Genomic DNA, 19,998 nt, shown 5'->3' with positions numbered 1-19,998 from the left:
AGTCCTGTAACTGGATCCACATATCTGGCCCCTTGCACTCTTGTGAAGTCCCACCCAAGTCAGTGTGACTCCATGCGAGCAAAAGGGCACTCCTACAGGGAATCAGACTGTAGGATCCATGCTGTGACAATAGAGTTTCTTTGCTGCGGCAAATGGTAGCCTTTTCATATACATCATCCTCAGTGTTAAATACGATGCCAAAGGGATACCGGGATACTTACTGCGTAATATGTACTTAATTTGCCATTATTTCTGTTCTGTAGGTCTAGCTTTCTAATGTTAGGATATGATTAATCTGCTATGAATTTATCAATCATGGAAAAAGCCAAAGAAATAAGTCCCATTCAAGGCTTCAAAAAGCCATTGGAATGACAGTCTAGCCAAGCAGAGAAATATAAGCAGTTAACTAAGAGAGCAATCAGTCCTAAAACTGGATTTCAAAAATGTTAATTATTAGTAAAGGATGGTTACACAGACACTGTGCACATGAGCTAGGGAGTGAAAAATAAAGGACATTTACATAAAATTCAACATTTTGCCAAGTTTTGTTTGGAACTTGCATAAAATGAACCCCCAACTTTATCCTAATGCAGCCAAATGGCCTGTTCTTTCTCCTGTTGCAGTTAGCTGTAGTTTTGCTATTGATTTCAGCAACAGCAGGATCAGGGCCCCAATTTTTATGGTCACGTACCTGTTCTAGTCACTGTTAAACCATGTTAACCATTTACTTGTTAATGTAATTAAAGGAAAAGAAGAAGAATTAGAATTCTGTGGGAGGCTGCACTTAAGTGTTATAACAAGGCAGTTATTTAGAGGAGGTAATTTGGAACAGATGTGTAAGTAAATTATCTTTAACAATGTGCTTTACAGAGAGGATGCACAGCAATTCTAAACTGGTAAAGCTTGATCCAGTTTAGCTGCTGTTTAAGGAATTGGGGCCTAATCCAAAACCCACTGAAGTTAACAGCCTGATTTTCAAAAGGCACTCAACACGCATCACTCTTGTTGACTTCAAGGGAAAGTACAAGTGCTCAGTACTTCTGAAAATGAGGCCAAGTATGCCTAATTACCTCTCCTCTGTCTAACAAATTCTAATTTTAAGTCCAGAGGCTGTCTTCAGTTGAAACCCCACCCTTCCTTTCCAGGTAAGTTATTTGTCGCGTTTTATTAACCGCAGGCAGGTTCACTAGGAAGCCCAACAAAAAGGCAAAAAACTGGAATTACAGGTCAGGTTTCCTCTGGAAAAAAAAACAACCCAACTTCAGCAAGAACGAGCAGTGCAAACACCGCAGCTATTCCTGCTGCTACCGTCATATGCTGCAACAGCTTCTCTATACTGAAACAAAAAGAGAGACACACCTACTGCCACCATGCCACTTTCGAGGTCCCCAGACATCTCACGAGATATGCTCTTCTCGATATCACGGTTACACATCCGCTGGTACTCACTGAAAACTAGAGGGGCAGAGGGGAGAAAAGAAGAGCTTTCAGCAGCCAGTCTTGTACGATGGGTATTGATTCATGCCTATACTTTTCAGCTTCCTCTGAAGTTATACTTTGCTTACAGAGCTTTTACAGTAGCATTTGGTGATGGTGGTTCAAATGCTTTTCAGGCCAAGTTAGCCAGTTTTTAAAATAAAACATGAAGTTCATCCTTCATGCCTGGCAAGATTTCTTGCCACACTTAACACACTTTTTACTCCATTTTGAGGCCATATATTTACAATCTACCCCCTTCTCTTCATGGTAACTGACGGGTGGATGTGGATAAATAGGAAATGCCTTCCTCACATCTCCCTGTCTTGATTTCTGCTTCTTCAAGGAGATAGAAGTCATAGTCCTGCTATTGGTGACAACCTTTTAGAACCCAGCATGAACAGAAAAGGTGTCTGTGGTAAAGAGAGGCCTTTTATTTTTTTTATATATATATAAAATATATATATATATACACACACACACACACACACACACACACACACACACACACACACACACAAATCAAATCAATCTTTAAAAAGATCTAGAACACACCTCTAAAGGTAAATGTTAAAAAAAAAACCCCTTCACATTCAAACAGAATAATTAAAAAAAAAAAAAAGCCACCACCCTAACAATCATTTAAGGTGCCAGACTGACAACCTGGTGACTCAGGTTGTCCAATCACAGAAGAGGTACAGAATGAGCAAGCTTCTCCAGGCAGCCTAGCTAGTGCATTTGGAGGCTGGGGGTGAATGGGTTGTTCATTCTCCGAACTTCTCCATCTTGGCCTCTTTGAGACTGTCAGGCAAACAACAACTTTCTGGTCATTGCCAACCAGTGCTGGCTTCGAACTAGCAATCCCGCGGTTAAGGTTGGGAGCCTAATTCATTTAGGCTCCTTTGAAAATCTCAGCATAAAAAGACTATAGCCTGGTCACAGTTCCCTAAGGTTAAGCCATTCATTTTTAAAAAACTTTGATGACAGACTAGAAGGAGACCTTTAAGACCTTCGTACTGTAAGTGCTACTCTGTTAATCCAGGATCACAAGGAGGAGCAGAGATGGGGGCAGGAGGGGAGGGGGAAGCATCCCCTTCTACTCTGTCACCATGGGGCATTTCTAAGCCACATCTCTTAGCCATGCTGAGCATGTTGTTACAGAGATCCAAAGGACAAATGAAGTCCAGGGTCTATACGCAGACTCTCTCTCTGTACCATGAACAAGATTTAGACCTGGGTGACTGCAGTCTGTGACCATATGAAACTTCAGTTGTGTGGGACGACGAGGAGAAAAATGCCAACCAAAATCTTCTACAGCTGCAAACTGACATTCTGAACAGTGCAGACACGGCCATAATAGACACGTTCCCTACAATTTCCTCTGCTGCAGCTCTGCAAATGGAAGCATTAGTGCAGAGCAGCTTTCAACCATCATGTTGTCTAGCCCTGCTCAGAGATGATGGTTAAAAAGCACCTTGTCTACACTACACCTCCCTTGCTAACACCAGTGGAGCTGCACTGAGAGTGGCAATGGTGAGACAGTTTAGGGATGATAAAGACAAGAACAGAGAAGACCCATGTTGAGATCAGAGTACTATAGCATTGAATATAGAGGGAACTAACTGGGCATAGCACTAGACTTAAAGGATGAGATTCAGATCTTTTTTTCTCTCATGCCACCCCAGAGTCCCAATATTCAGCATTTAAAAATGGCATTAACTGTAAAACAATTACAGTATTTGTGCATAGACTCCAAAAGAGCTACTGATACGACTGTAACGAGGAACATGTGGGATTGCCATGCGGGCACATCGATGTAAAAATTAAGTAGAGCTCCTTAATTTCTTCTTAAGGCACACATTCAGACAAAAGATGAGTCCCTATATTAGTTTTATCTTTAGGAGAGATGTATGCCTACATTTTTCAATGTCACACACACACACAGCAGGGTAAGCTAAAAGCAATGTGTAGGTGTGTAATCTAAGCTCCTTAGGAGACATTTATGTAGCAAGTCAAGACACCATTACCTGCCCTGAGGTGAGCTCTGCTCCTGGTACACAGAATGGCATTGAACTTGGACTCGTCAGTCCCTAGACGGTTCTCTCCAGCAGCATAGAGCTCCTAAACATAAAAAAGAATCCACACTTCACTAATTAGTTTCTCAGTCTGGTGGCTTTTCGACCTGCCTTCTAGGCACTTATACACTTCCCCTCTTCTAACACTGACCACTTGATCTGAACGTTATTGGAAAACAGGACCGAGCAACAAGTGACCCGAGTGGCACTAGATTGAGTCTTTGCGCACATTATGAGCCTTCTCTGAATCCATAATTACCAGTGAAAGATACACAGATGCTTAACTACAAGATCTCCAGAGTACCCATGTTAAGGGGAAACCCCTGGAAAAAAAGATTGGCCACACAGGGCGAGAGCAATTCTTGCCAGTGATAAGGTTCAGTTCTAGTTTTCATCCTAAAGTATTCCCAAACACTGTCAGAGTTCCTCCGAATTCTCCTAGAATAAAATTCACCATGCAGAAAACTAATTTTTATTACTATTTATATCACACTAGGGCACTAAATATGCCAGGCATGATACAGACCCAGAAAAAGGCACAGTTCTTGGCACAAAGATCTTATTCTCCCCCTTCCCCAGATAGTAAATGCTATGACAAGGTGAAACATTTCATTAGGATCCAAGTGTCTCCCTGCTGCACAAATCCTGGTTAATGGGCTTTGAGTGATTGGGAAGGAGAAGTTTTCCTCTGCTCCATACATGTATTGCACTTAAAAAAAAAAAAACAAGTTTTCAGCCTGTGGCTGCTTCACGTACTTCCCTTCCACCCACCACACAAGGGCTTTGGCCAATGGATCCACAAATGTACAGAATCAGAGCCTGATCAAAAGCCCATTGAAATCAATGAGAGAGAGAGAGAGAGAGAGAGTCTTCCCATTGCCTTCAATGGTCTTTAGATGAGGTCTTCCCTGAGACACACTACTCCCGGGGGAATTCTGTGCCACTGTGCATGTGCAGAATTTATGTCCCCCAACAGATTTCTTTGCTTCCCCTCAGAAAAATGACTTTCTGACAGGGAAGCAAAGAAAAGCCATAAGCATGGTCATGCGACCCTCCCCAGCAGTATGTTTTGAGTGTCCAGGGCAGCCGGTAGAGAGGTAAATCACTGTGGGGGTAGGACTGGGGAACACCTGGCTGGTGGCTCCTGCCCTGTATCACACTCAGCTGCTAGTCCTGGCTGGGCTGGGGAGGTCGGGACTTCCTCTTCCCATGCACAGCATCCAGGGCTGTGTCAAACCCATGCCCAGATTTCTCCCCCAGCTGTCGGAAGCTCTGCAAACTTCCCCTCCCAGTGCTTCCTCCATCGCTTCTCTGCTGCAGGGGGAGGTGGTCACTGTACAGGGAACTGCTCCCCACATCCGCCCAACCTCTGTGCATCCAGACCCCCTCATACCAAGACCCTCCCACCGAGCCTCGCTCCTACCCCCCTGCACTCAGAACCCCCCATCTCGACAAGTACCACTTCCCCTGCACCTGGACCACCCAGACGAGTCACCCGCACCTGGATCCCCACCCTACCGAGCCCCAACCAACTGCATCTGGATCCCCACCCCACTGGGCCTCACTCTGCCTGCATCTGGACCCCCCCCACGGAGCCCCTCACACCCAGATCCCTCTGCCAAGCTCTTTCCCCCTTAAACTCAGACCCCTTTCCCCCCCACTGATCCCCAACCACCTTCAACTGGACCCCCCCCTTCAGAGTCCCATTACTGGTGCACCCAGAGCTCCCGAACAAGCCCCTGTGCATCCAGATCCGCCCCCATACCCAGATCCCCCACTGAGCCAACTGCACCCAAATTGTCCCACATAGAACCCTCTCCACCCACACCTGGATCCCCCAACATGAAGTCCCTCCACACTTGGATCCTGCCTACCCACACCTGGTATGGAGTGGCAGGGTCCTGGGGTGTTTCTGGGGTAGGCCCTGTCCTTGTACTGTGTCAGGATTGAGTACAGCCTCACCACTGAGTTCGCGTCCCGCTGAGTCCATGGCCTGTGCTCTCCAATGCCATGCTGGAGCCTCCCCATTTATTTGACAAATAAAATTTGCAGAACTTTAAAATATGCACAGAATTCCTCTTTTTTTGGGCACAGAATTCCCTCAGGAGTAACACTCACCTTCTCCAGCTCATTCCTCAAAATCCACTCACTGGGACATAAGGAGCTCCTCAGAGAACACAATTCCACAGCAAGAAAAGGGCTGTGTTCTCTTAGCTTAGGATCTCCATTTCCAGCCTCCTGCAGCAGAACCACACAGTTCTATTGCTCTGTCAGGTTGGTCTACAATGCCATCAGCCACCCACAGCTGGCCCATACCGGCTGACTCGGGCTGTTTAATTGCAGTGTAGATGTTCAGGCTTGTGCTGAAGCCTGGGCTCCAGACCCTTGTGAGGTGGAAGGGTCCTAGAGCCTGGACTCGAGCCTGAGCCTGAACATCTACACTGCAATTAAACAGCCTCATAGCCCAATCCTCGTGAGCCTGAGTCAGCTGGCACGGGCCAACCGTGGGTGTCTAATTGCAGTGTAGACATAACATCTTTGATCAGTCATTTTTACAAGTAACTTTTAAAAAGGGTCAAAAGAAAATATTTGTACAAAATCAACTGAAGTAGTAACAACATTCTGAAAGAGAACAACTACAAGTAAGTCTCTCAGTTCAAGGTGCCCAGTTTGAGTAGACCAAATCCTATTGGATTTCATCGGAATTGTGCTACTAAACTCCCACGTACGGAGATGAGATACACAGCTGTACATGAGGAAGCATTTCTTACTAACCTGAACATCCCTTTGGACAAGTGACATGTCTACATTTGTACTTTCATCTCTGTTTCCCTGAAAGAATTATAAATAGTAGTGATTAATATACACACTTTTCAGTTAGCAAAACAGCCCCTTCCATTCAAGCTCCCACATATCCCCAAAAAAGCCGCTAAGCAGTTACATTTTAACGGTTTATAACCTGGGACAAACAAAATCCTTTTTGCTTTGCTACTGTGGGGATTTTGGTTCTGAAGGTAAAGCAAACTGCAGACCCTTTCACCTTGGGGAAAATAAAATTTCTATTCATAGAAGTAACAAATAATAATATATGATTTACTTGTAATCAAGTAAAGAAAAAAAATAGATGTGTGTGCAAGTAATAGTGTTCACCTGAATTCAGGAGAGTGTGTTTGCCTTACTGTTGCAATGCACTGGTTTAGGCATAAGGACAATAGAAAGAATGACATTGTTACCATCTTCATTTACTCCAAAATCCACCAGAAAACGTTATGAACCAATCTGTACTTAAATGGATACCAGCCCAAACATTACAACAATACAATTTATTCTGTTTACCTAAACCTAAGTAAAGCAAATACTGTCCTCTATCATAATCCTATATGCTAAATACAGCCTTGGACTGTTCATTTATATCATCAAGAGGGAAGCCTAGATTCTAGACTGGAATATATCTACTGTTATTGCATTTAATAGACAGATATTACGTTATAAAACATTTTTCAAAATAATTACTGGGTAGAATATCCCACTAATCCTTGCACAGGAATGGGGAATTAAAATAAATCCATGAAAAAGGGGACATGAGGATTTATGTATGGTAGTTACAGGATATCAATATTATCCAAAAATTAAGAGGTACTCGTGTTTTTATTTCTTAAAGTTAAGATTATTTGACCTATTTTTCTACATTTCCCCCCACTCCTTTCACACATCTCTGAAGACCCAGCAGCACTAACACAGACAGACAGATCATTTTCCCAACTGGGGATTGATCTCTTAAATCATATACTGATTTCATTGGAAGTTTTGCATGAGTGAAGTTTGCAGTACTTGCCCCTTTTATCACTGCAAAATAGGTAAGTAGAAACCAGTATTAGGAAAAACAGGAAACGAATTTCAAAAATTTCTTGCTCTATTTTGCATCAAAATTGAAAAACAAAGAAAAAAAAAAACCCAGATCAACTGTGCACGCCACAACAACAAAATTACTTTTTAAACAAGTTTAGCTTAAGCACTTTGCTTCTTTATTTTAAACGCAGGTTATGCGATTCCTGGAGAAACAACGAATTGGGTTAGCTACAACTGAGTTCAAAACTAAGGCCCCAGTTCTGCAAATACTTATGAACATGTCCCATTGCAGACCTTCAATACCCTTCTTCATCCTCTGGTTCAATACAATTGTCATGCAGTTTAAAAATTAAAGTTGTGTCCCCCTACTATACATTATCCTTTCTTATAAAAAAAAAAAAAAAGGACAAGACAAGAAACAGGGGGAAAGTGGAGAAATATTTAGTGCCTTCAGGCTCCTCCAAGCACTTCAGACAAGCTGTGTGTGGGTCGCTCTTTGGCATCAGCTTCTGGCAAACTCCACGCGGTTTAAACCTCTGGGACCGAGGCATGCCCTCGCCCCAGGAGAGGGAAAGGAAACTCCCGGTAACAAGGGTTCAACTAGTCTAAACTAATACTAAAAAAAACCCTATTTTTAACTATTTAAATAACGTATATGTATTTTAAATACATACATATACACATACAAGCAAGCTAGAGGATCACTCATTTGAACAAGAGAAGAAACGCTCCAACGACCGTCACTGACAGTAAGAAGGAACTGGAAAGGTGGTGGGTCACCAGGGCCCTATATGAGGCGCCATGAAAGTGCAACTCCAGGGGACTCAACAACCAACCCAATGGGTACTGCTAAGGGAAAAACTTTCTGGCAACTGTGCAAACAGTGTGCGCACATCTAATTGGAATCAACATGAGCAAGCAGTGGAAGACTACTTATTACTTAAAAAAAGAAAAGGAGTACTTGTGACACCTTAGAGACTAACAAATGTATTTGAGCATAAGCTTTCGTGAGCTACAGCTCACTAAGGTGCCACAAGTACTCCTTTTCTTTCTGCAGATACAGACTAACACGGCTGCTACTCTGAAAGCTACCTTATTACTTATTTGCCTTTCTTGTAAAAAAGACAAGAAAAGAAACAGGTGAAAAAGTGGAGAAATATTTAGAGCCTGGAGACCTGGCCACATGATAATTTTAAGTCTTTTCTATCCTTTTATTCTCTTCTTAGCCAGAACAATTCAACCTGTGTTGCTAACAGACTTTCACCATCTTATACCACGTGGCACAGTAAGGACCATGTGCTGCTGTGGTGGCCATATTCCTGACAAAAAACAGCACACTTCAATTTTAGAGGCTAAAAAACACAAGAGAGCAAATCCTCAGCAGCTGTAAATTGGCACAGTTCCACCAATGCCAATGAGGGATGTCAGTTTATATCAGATGAAGAACTGGATATCCATCTCTCTCATATCCCACGATGTCCACTACTTTTCAGGAAGGACAGTACAGAAGTATTACTTGAGTGTTGAAGTACCTGAGAAAGTGAGATTAAAAGCCTCTGGAAGTGTCCAGATGTGTCACTTCGTATAGCTTCCTCCAGAGTTTTCTTAAATTCTGGAAGACCGAAAGTCATTATGCATATCCGCTCATTTCGTAAGTATTTGTACACAATTTTACTACAAATCCATGATTAAAGCCTCCAATGCCCGGTGGAGGCCTCTGATTTTTTTCCATTACTGTTATGAAAATGTGCTCTGAGGGGTGATCAGAAAAGGTACAGTTACTGGGACTGTCTCAAGCCTAACCTGTTTTGTAGGTCCTACTGATTTCTCGAATGTGCTCATTACTGCGAGAAGACATTATTTCAATAAGACAGGCTTCATCTGTGCCAGCACCCTATATGCAAAGAAGAGGGGAGAAAAAAAAAAAGAAACACACATATCCTGGACACAGCTCACTGCTGTAATGTGCTATGATACCAAGAAACCATCTCCAGGTCAGAATTAAAACTAGGCAATTCAGAAGTCATTATTTTGTGTAAGAAATATTCCGGCTGAATAGTTCAGACATTGCTCATAACACAAATACATATTAACAGGCTTTTTTTCCCCTGAGAAAACATAAGAGCCGTGTTAAGGACATTAATTAAGTACTTACAAAGTATTTTACATGATATCATTTACATCTGATTTTATACAGAAAATTTTAGTTAGTTAATATTTCTTATAATGAACAATACTTGAGAAAGACTGATGTGATCCAATTCTGTTTCTGAGGGCAACTAATGTATTAACTGTTGTTTCAACCCCATGGCTACTTTGCCTATACCCTGCAACTGAGACCTCCTATACAAGGTCTGTGATTCGGGGATTTAGATATTTATTTCAGCTTATATTTGTAAGTTTATCAAAAAAAGTTTAAGAATTAACATGTTGAAAAATTGAACTATCTTGAGAATAAAGTTTGCAAAACAGTCTGGAAAAACTTTCAATAATAATAAATACCCAATGTTTCTAAAATGCTTTGCATCATTTAAAGCATTCTACGTGAAGTCCTAGGTGAGATAGGAAATATATCCCCATTTTACTGATGGGGGAAACCAAGGCCGAAGTTACAGCCAAAGTTTTTGGTGCCCAAGTGACGTACCTAAGGTTTTCAAAAAGAAAAGGAGTACCCGTGGCACCTTAGAGACTAACAAATTTATTAGAGCATAAGCTTTCGTGAGCTACAGCTCACTTTCCGATGAAGTGAGCTGTAGCTCACAAAAGCTTATGCTCTAATAAATTTGTTAGTCTCTAAGGTGCCACGGGTACTCCTTTTCTTTTTGCGAATACAGACTAACATGGCTGCTACTCTGAAACCTAAGGTTTTCAGAGGCACTGGCACCCCAACACAAATAAAAAGAGCTTCAAATCTATTTCACAAATACACTTGCTCGTTATCTACTTGAGAGGTGGGGCATAAACAATCATTTCAGAGACACAATCTAAAGACAAGTTTCTGGGGGAATTTAAGCACTCAACATGATTAACAAAAACTACATAATCTTAAAGGCTTAATTTCCCTAAACAAACCTTTATAGCCTCCTTTATTTCACAAACATCATACATGACAGGTGTCTTCAGCATTGCCAAGACTGTCTTCTCAAAGTTGCCCGACAGCTCAGATTTAAGATCTTTGATCAAATCCTGATTGGAAATAATTTTTTAAAAAGGCTCAGAATCAGAGATATTGACAAATACTAGCACTAGATTCTTGCAGCTTCCTGGCACTTTTTCACATTCAAGAATAAGTAGCACATACACAATATAAAATTGTTCCATTTAACGGTACTAATGGTAGCAACTGACAACAACTTTAAAAAAAAAAAAAAACTTTCAAATGTTGTGTACTGAACAAAAGGTCAAAATGAACAGTTAGCAAAGTGGACTGGCACCTTTCAACCAAACTGGATTAAAGGCTGGAGGTCAGGGAGGGTAGAGCTATACCTGCATGTGCTATGGTGGCTGCTCACCAATACCAGCATTCCTTTATGAGCGATATCAACATTGGTTAATTCTCAGTGTTTTTTCAAGCATTGAGACTGTGTGGCCCGTTGATAAAAGGCATGGCAGCAGGTGGTGATTGGCTCTGTGGTCTGCTTGGAAATACTTGCCTTTCCATAAGCTGTTTTGAAGGACAGGATGATCTGCTGCCTTTGCTTGTTTGAGCGACTTCCAAGACAATCTATAATCGCCTGCTCATCGGTTCCTGTGAACATAAAGGGTGCATAATGTATGACATTTTAAGGCTATCACATTCTATTCGGGTCTGATCCTGCTCCTACTTATGTCAGTGGCTAAATTCTTTACTTTCTTGACTTTAGTAGGAGCTGAATTGTACCCTTATTGCACAGCATCCCCAACGTATCAGATGGGACATTACATCAAATATTCTAGTTATATGCTAGGATTGTCAAATTAATTCCAGCACTAATCTCAACTGCAAATGCAATGGAAAGAAACATACCAGACTCATAACACTGGTTATTCTTGTGGTCTCTCCCAGCTGATTACTTCAGATAAAGGTTTAGTTTCTTACAGGAAGGATAATAGTCCTGGAACTAATTCCACTCTTCGCAAGTGTAATGAAGAATGGCAGCGGTGGAGCAATGCTGCAATACCGCTTTCAACAGAAATTAAGCCCAAGGACCACTCACCAAATCCTTTCATAGCTTTTCTCAAGACTTCTGCATCGCGCAGGGGGTCAAATCCTGGTGCACCAGTGATTGTGCCTCGGTTTCCAGACTAAGTCATGCCAATAAAAAGGATAACTGTTACATACTGAATTAGCTAGAAAACTGGATTTCACATCATTACTAACTTGCCCCAGTCACAGCACATGTCAGAGAAGAAATGAAGAAAATTACAATGGAATTTAAATGGTTTATTCATTTTATACTCAAACTATGTGGACAAATGGAAAAGAAAAAGCCTCACGGGTCCAAAACACAGCATCTCATTAATTAAGGTTTCATAAAGTGGTATAGGTAAATGGAAATATTTTGTTAGGAAAGGCAGATTTAATAAAAGGGATTTAAAACTTGCCTTAAGAATTTAATTCAGGATAATTTTGCTAAAATTAGATTTAATGTCACCCATTCTGTATTTATATTGTTGCTATCTGAATAAGAGCACTCTCTCTGGCCAAACCTCCTCCTTTGTCCATGATTTTATTAGGCTGAGTTTGTTTCTGGTTCACGCAAAGGAAACATGCAGCAACTAAACACACTGAAATGCCTCTTACTGCTCCAGGTGTGATTGTGGGCACCACAGATCCTGAATAAGAAGGCATAGAGGGATTCACAGCTGGGCCTGACGGATAACTTGGCATTGGCTGCTGCCCAGGTTGTGGCATTGGCTGCTGCCCAGGTTGTGGCATTGGCTGCTGCCCTGGGTAGGTCATTGGCTGCTGCCCTGGGTAGGTCATGGGCTGCTGCCCTGGTGGTGGTGGTGGCATTGGGCTGCCGGGGTATCCTGGATAAGCTGGCATTCCTGTGGGTGGATTTCCTCCAGGTGGGGGGTACATTCCGTAAGAGGCTTGCTGTCCTGACGGAGGTTGCCCAAAGCCCCCAGGAGGGAGAGGGGGATAGCCTCCAGGTGCAGGAGGATATGCGGTTTGTGGTACATTGGCACCTCCAAAGATTCCGGACAAATTAGAAGCCTGCAATGACAGACAATTAAAGCAATATAGATTAAGATGGATCAGGCATTGACTTTCAATTGTGTACTTGGCACAGTAAAAAAAAAATGAAGTAGAGAACCTCCCTCCCCCATCAGGAGAGGGAAGTGTATGTCCAGGTGTGAAAATCTCCTTTCCCAAATAAAACAGATTGACCAGTGTGGGAGAAATGGCTGTTGAAACTGATCCCATCCCATTCTGGGGCAAAATCTATGCACTACATGAAACATATGCAAGAGCTGTAACGCATGCATATCTGCTACCATCTCTTCTTAAGATTCTCTACCTCAGCCATCAGAACGACAGTCACTTAAACACAGCCTCCAGCATTATTGTTCCCATGCTCATACAACAAGCACTAGAAACCACGCCATCCTTACAGCTAAAAAGGTATCTGATTAACACCAAAAAAAACAAAACAAAAAACACCCACCCAACGTAGAGGTCAATTCCTTCTCTGATCATGATAGTTTTACTGTATCAGCAGGGATCTGCTCTCAGATACTGTGAGTAAAACATATTTGCCCTCCTCTCCGGAGTATTTTATGTGGCAGACAGATGTGCTGGTAGCTCATAATTCATAAAAGCCTCTGCAGCGCACTTAGGCATCTGGGTAGAATCCCACTGAATCATCCTTCAGTAATCGCACTATGCTCTTGCAAAGTACTCTTTTTCCGGTAGCATAAATGAGACTAGAACAGGATGGTTCTAGTCAGTTTCATGCTGCCTGTCCTGCCATTTACACTACTGAGAACATGCTGCTTATTTCAATCTGTAGCTACCAAATATCTCCATATATTAAACACTCAGGAATTCACTTTGTGGTGCAAATGTCCACAATTTGCCCAAGTCCATTGTATAAATGGAGAGACCAGGTGGGTGAGGAAATATCTTTTATTGGGCCAACTTCTGTTGGTGAGAGAAAAGCTTTCACACCGAGCTCTTCTTCAGGTGAAACGTTCTGCCAGTGTCCCAGCAAAATGCAAGGTGGAACAGATTGTTTAGCATAAGTAGTTAGCACATTAGGGACCATTCAAGATAGAGTGGCTCCTTAATACCTCTGCAGACTTAGAACAAAAAGAGGGGATACAGATTTTTGTAATAAGTCATAAATCCGGTAGCTCCTTTCAGTCCACAATTTTTAGTGTCTAGCAGAGTAATGTATTTAAGCACCCAGGCTTGTCTTTTGCAAGAAAGAGTGTAGGTTTCCTTTGAGGATGAGGATTGATAGGTCAGATTTAGACTGATCACTTTGTATATAAACAGCATACAGTGAAAGGAGATCAACCATTTCAGTTTTCCTGCAGCTTCTACTTTGAGCACAAGAATAAAATAAAAATAAAGAGATAAATCAATCACTTCTGCATTTTCCTAAGTCTACAAAAGTTTCTTTCACCGTAATCTGTTGCAAGGAGGCATATCCAGTCTTAGAGAAGGAGTGTAGGAGACTAAGGATGAGACACTGTCTCACACTATGTAACCTCAGCTAAGTCACTTGTTTGAGTGAGCAAGGCTGTAAACTGGCTGAAGAGTTAGGTAAAAAGCAGAACTTGGATGAGTTTTCCAGTGTGAACCAATTAGCTATATGCACCAATATTATTAGTTCTTCCCCATCCTCTGTGCACTGCAAGAGCCACAATACCAAGCCAAGATTTAAAAAAAAAAAAAAAAAAAGTCAACCCTCCCTAAAGCTAGGCTCCTAAACCCATATTTAGTTGACTAAATTAATGGCCTGATTTTCTTAAATGATGAACTCCCAGCAGCACACATTAGCCTCAAAGGAAGTTATTGTATGTTCAGTACTTTTAAAAAACCAGGCCATGAATTCAGCCACTACATTCTTCCCATTTCCCCCCCTTTTGGGAATCTTGACCCCAGAATGTATGGAGCTTTGGGCTACTCCTGTATGTTCCTAGGCAAACACACACAAACTGAAAACATACCCAACCCTCTCGCTGCTACTGTAGAAATACAGCTTGACATTGAAGTAAATCGTATTGAAAATATGTTAAATGGAAATATACTTACCATCCCCGACATATAGTCTGGATTAAATTGATTGGCATAGTTGGCAACATTTTCCAGTCCAATTGGAGGTGGATTTGCAGGAGGATAGCCAGAACCACCCCAGGGATTACTACCTGAAATAATCAGTCACCTTGAATCACAAAACTTAAAAGGTTTTTCTACCCTATTCATTACTACTTGCATTTTGGCAGGTTTCAGAGTAGCAGCCGTGTTAGTCTGTATTCGCAAAAAGAAAAGGAGTACTTGTGGCACCTTAGAGACTAACAAATTTTACAAATTTCTAAAATTTCTGTCCTGTCTCTAAGGTGCAACAAGTACTCCTTTTCTACTTGCATTTTGTAACTGTAATATCTATTAAAACGTAGGCTGTTTGGACAAGAGGAAAACAAACTAAAAGGTCTGCAAGGTTCAAATGAGCAGATCTCACACCTAACCATGATGATAACATGACCATAATAGGAAAAGAAACCTGACCAGAAACATGCAGTCATGTGTGAAGTATCCTTGGACCATTATGTTCTCTATTAACAAAAGCAAACTTGATAGAGTTATATAATATAATGTAGTTGAAGACACTTCAATCCTCACATGTAAGGACTTGATCTATTTTGGGATTGTAGCAGTTGACACTGGATATTCAGCAGGCTGAGTGTTCCAATAGGATGGACATTCTCAGGCACTTCATAGTTCTGGTAACACAGCAATCTCTTTTTATCCCTTCATTATCAAATAGGGTCAAAGTTCAAATGCTGTTCTAAAACAGTAGCTACAGAGGTTTTAGTTCCAGCACTGCTGGGAGCCCTCGAGCAGCCATGTCTGTTTGATATGCATTTGGCTGTGTTCACTGCTTCATCATATTATGTAGTGCACTGGGGATAATGTTACAACCAAGGCCCATGTTCCATGTGGCTTATTGGTCTCCAATTACACAACAGATCCTCACTAAGCATGCAGCAAGGCCCTCTAGTTCTTTCCCCCATCCAGTGCCATCAAGGGCATTTTTTCTTGTTATTTATTTATTCTGGCCAAAATTTTCAGAAGCTACTACTAATGTTGGGTGCATCAGTTTTTGGGTGCTCAACATGAGACACTCTAAGGGGGCCTGATGTGCAGAAAGTGCTGAGCCCCTTCCATTTGGAAATCAGGCTCCTTTAAGGCAGCACAAGTTCAGTGCCCAGAATCACTCATCACATTTGGAAATCATGGTCTCCGGTATCAAAATCAATGCATTTTCTACTGACCCCAGTGTTGAGTGTGCTGCAAGTACCTGTCTATTCGGAGCAAGACTGAAAGTACTCAACTCATGTCATAAGAGGTCACATAGCCACCAGACATAACAATGCTCATTCACTCCTGTCCTGAATTTTAATTGATGACCTAGACACAAACAGGTTCTGTGTTCCAATCCCCAATTCCTGAAACCATTCAGATCCCTCTTTTTTGTGCTCTGTCTCCACTTGAATTGGGTTGTTTGGATAAGTTACCTGGAGCTGCTGGGGGGTACCCGCCTGCCGGAGGATAGCCTGGGTAACTCATTGCTAAGATCTGAAAAGAAAAAAAACAGACAAGTTGTTTTAAAAAATATTCTGTGTTTTATATACATTACCACTTTGTAAAGTGCACATTACATGCTACTGTCATTTATCAGAACTTGAAATGCTTGGTAAAGCCACAGATTTAACTGTGGATAAATGCAACAGAAGTCTTCTTTTGTTTTATTAGAGAATGAAAAAGGTTCAAGACTTCAACATGCAATCAATTTGTGATAAATACTTGTGGTTGCAAACCCACCAACTTTTCACCTTTTCTTGCTCATCATCATCAGAAATAAAGGAAGAGACATCAATGACTTAAAAATTATACCTCGGTCTCATTTATGTTCTCTTATTGCCGAGATCTCCTATAATGACTCAGACTAGCGAGAAAAGTATTGCTTTATTTTTTAGTTTGTTCACATTGGGCATGTGACAGCATTGTGTGTCTAGTCAGTTTCGCTATTTCTTCTGCCTAGTTGGATTCATTTCCATCTTCAGTTTGCATGGATCTTTCACAAAGCAAAGAGTGTATAAAAAACATTTTTACGAAGGCACAGGGTGATCAGGAAAGGTCACAGAAAGTGGCAGGTGTAAGTGTTGTACCTAAAATGCCTATAACCTCATTCTAAAAGATTGACTGGGTTTCAAATTGCTGGTGCTCATTTAACTTAAGAGACAAAATTTGAAGAATTGCAATACAGATTACACTAAGCAGGGTAGACTAACCAAAGTCCAAAGAAATAGGTTGGATATAGAAGAAAATCTATTAGACTGGGTACATGAGAATGTACTTTCCTGGTGTGGAGTTCAGCATTAGAAAGGCAGAGAATATTGTCTCACTTCCAGAATGGGATGTCTGCTCACATAGGACCTGTTCCCTGAAATAAGGATTTCCCTGCACACTAATTTAGGTTGCAAAAAAGTCCAGGTATTTACTCAATCACTCGTCCCCTGCTGCTACTGCAGTGGAGGCTTCATATTGCTGCACCCAGGAAGAGTAAGTGGCTCCTTCAATTAACTGTCCCTGTGTCAGGCAGGGAGCATTGAGGAATAAGGGCTACACTCTACAGCTGCAAAAGTATCTGTGAATGCTGTAATGTCCATCCTCTACAGCTAGTGTTAACAAGGTTAATTATTTAACCAACTCCAACAGTCAGGAGAATAAGCAAGAGGAATCTCAGCAGAAGGTGTATAGTTAGGTCCCAATCCTGCGAACTGATCCTCACAAGCGGACCCTCACACACATACAAAGCCTCACTAAAGTCAATGAAGCTGCCTTCTGGTGCTGGGATCCATCTGTACAGATCTGATTGCAAGACCATGGCCATCGTTTCGCTTCTAATGCACAGCCAACTTACATTTAAAAGAAAGAGGCATTTAAAAAGGAAAATTCTGTACATTGCATGAGGTGCCCCCTCAATATTCTACGAAAGCAGTAAATATTTCCCACATATCCCATTGTCCCTGGTTACTTACATAAGCACTTACTGACATGGTAATATCTACATTCACTGAAAGCATTTATAAATGCAGTCATTGCTTGCAATTAATTTACCACCCACACACAGAGGAAATATTTAGCTGCAGGGCCACACTAAAGAAAAACCAGATGCATCTTGCACTCATGCTAACAACTGCTAAGTTAGGATCTGGCAACCGTAGTAAATATGTTCCACTAGAATTAGCAACGGGCCAGGCAAAATACTAAAATTTGGTGTCTGCAAATTTTGCAGGTATTTTTCAGATCTGAAACCAAAACTTTACAACTCACCCAGATCCCCATAATGTCTCACGCCAAAACCCCAGATCCAGAACACATCTAGGACTCTGACGAAGGAATGGATCAACAGCCAAATTTTGTAGCCAAGGTCTATTTCTATTTTGAATAGATTTTTCATCAGAATGATGAAAGACAGGGTAGGCAAATGAATCCAACTCCAATTCTCTAAGATATCCAGACTGCTGTCAAAATCCTATTGCTTACTTCTCTCATCACCACATTCTCACAGCTTCCCTCTCCTGCTCTCAGGGTCTTAGGCCATGTGGGCACACAGTAGACAGAGTACTGGACTAGGACTTGGGAGACCTGGGTTGTTGTTCTTGGCTCTGCCGTTGGCCTGCTGGGTGACTATGGACAAGTTACTTTCCCTTCTGTGCTTCAGTTTCCCCATTTGCAAAATGGGGATAAGGGATCTGACATCTTTTGTAAAGTGCTTTGAGATCTGTAAGAGCTAGATAGAGCTAGAGTATGTTAATGCACATAAGATTAAGAAACAACAATAGATAAAGTTATTCAGTAAACTATAATCCTTGAATCAGGGAGAACAAGGCAGCAGATATACAAGGTGCCCCTTCTTTCATGACTGCCAAAGAGTTAAGGATTTAAGAACATGGGGAAAAAAAAAAAAAACCAAAAAAACCCTCTTTCCTCTGTTGCAGTTAAAGAAGCTTTAAAAGTGTCTGTTTTATACTACAGTATTTACAATCCAGGCATACAGACACCTTCACCCATCAAGAACCATCTTGACAGTACAAATATCACAAATTTAAGAGCTATATTCCCTTGCACAGACTTGGGAGATTGAGCTTTTTGCTGCCATGTCACTGGTTTGAATTTAGCATGGGTTCAGCAACAACAACCTAAAACAGGTGCCAGCAGATGTGTGACTGATCAGAGCCTATATAAAGTTAACTAGTGGCCTCACTAGCAGGCCAGAATCAACTTAGGTAGGATGTCTTTGCTGCTCAGAATGCTCCTGAGCTGAGCTGCAAGCAAAGGCAAAGGCAAATGCAATAGGCAAAAAGAGTGAGGGAGCGCATTGCCCCACTCCTCAAAGACTGTCTACACTCTCCTCCAAATATACACCCATCCTTCCCTTTGGGCATGCTGCTTACCAGCATTCCCTTTGCTGGATTTCCCACTACAGCCTCCACAATGCTAGAGCCACTTTCTTTATTGCCCCAGTAGCTTCCTTCTATTTTTGGGAAGGGGACATATGGATTATCAATCCTCTCCCCCTACCTTCTTGCAGCACACCCTCCTATAGGCCAGCCCATTAGCCAAGAAGCCCTCAAACAGCTCTTACAAGGCCCAATCCTAAATAGGGACTCCTTTATGTGACTGAAACAGAATTTATGGGTTCTGAAATGCCTGGTGTGACTCATTCCTTCCCAGTCTTAGCAGAGACATGATGAAGCAATTTAGACAACCCCTTAGATTGTCATGGGCTTGAAATAAGAAAAATATCTGAACAAAACTCGCTCTTAAGAGATTTTTTTTTTTTTTTAGTGATTCATTTAGATGGTGCAGATGTGCAACTCTCCCCTTCAGCTAAGGGATTAACATGGTGAGTCTCATGCAATCATCCAAATCTTGCCCTCAGATATGTGCATGCAATTCTCCGACTTATAGATACTAAGGTCAGAAGGGACCATTCTGATCATCTAGTCTGACCTCCTGCACAGCGCAGGCCACAGAATCTCACCCACCCACTCCTATGAAAAACCTCACCCATGTCTGAGCTATTGAAGTCCTTAAATCATGGTTTAAAGACTTCAAGGAGCAGAGAAGCCTCCCTCAAGTCAACCATGCCCCATGCTACAGAGGAAGGCGAAAAACCTCCAGGGCCTCTCCAATCTGCCCTGGAGGAAAATTCCTTCCCGACCCCAAATATGGCAATCAGCTAAACCCTGAGCATATGGGCAAGATTCACCAGCCAGATACTACAGAAAATTCTTTCCTGGGTAACTCAGATCCCATCCAGTTGATCACTTCCCAGTTGATCGAATGCACCCCAGTGTTTGTACAGTCTACTTA

At 41.8% G+C, this 19,998-nt stretch overlaps 1 protein-coding gene across 3 annotated transcripts in view; it reads right to left on the bottom strand.

Moving 5' to 3' along the window:
* The window catches only part of ANXA11 (annexin A11), a 56,659-nt gene that overhangs the window by 7,716 nt on the left and 28,945 nt on the right, over nucleotides 1-19,998 (bottom strand). For 2 of the 3 annotated variants that reach the window (XM_038409817.2, XM_038409818.2), the window contains exons 2-12: nucleotides 16,131-16,191; nucleotides 14,647-14,759; nucleotides 12,184-12,600; nucleotides 11,597-11,684; nucleotides 11,054-11,148; nucleotides 10,473-10,586; nucleotides 9,204-9,294; nucleotides 8,933-9,012; nucleotides 6,327-6,383; nucleotides 3,504-3,597; nucleotides 1,360-1,455 (exon numbers count right to left, since the gene is read on the bottom strand). In XM_038409817.2, the coding sequence (XP_038265745.1) occupies nucleotides 1,360-1,455; nucleotides 3,504-3,597; nucleotides 6,327-6,383; nucleotides 8,933-9,012; nucleotides 9,204-9,294; nucleotides 10,473-10,586; nucleotides 11,054-11,148; nucleotides 11,597-11,684; nucleotides 12,184-12,600; nucleotides 14,647-14,759; nucleotides 16,131-16,182 (1,297 nt within the window). In that variant the 5' untranslated portion in view covers nucleotides 16,183-16,191. Of the gene's footprint in view, nucleotides 1-1,359; nucleotides 1,456-3,503; nucleotides 3,598-6,326; nucleotides 6,384-8,932; nucleotides 9,013-9,203; nucleotides 9,295-10,472; nucleotides 10,587-11,053; nucleotides 11,149-11,596; nucleotides 11,685-12,183; nucleotides 12,601-14,646; nucleotides 14,760-16,130; nucleotides 16,195-19,998 lie in introns of all 3 variants that reach the window. The other variant, XM_043518800.1, reaches the window with a different exon arrangement.

This window comes from Dermochelys coriacea, chromosome 7, assembly GCF_009764565.3.
Source record: "Dermochelys coriacea isolate rDerCor1 chromosome 7, rDerCor1.pri.v4, whole genome shotgun sequence".
Classification (NCBI taxonomy): domain Eukaryota; kingdom Metazoa; phylum Chordata; order Testudines; family Dermochelyidae; genus Dermochelys; species Dermochelys coriacea.
This window is presented reverse-complemented; position numbering and strand designations above follow the sequence as displayed.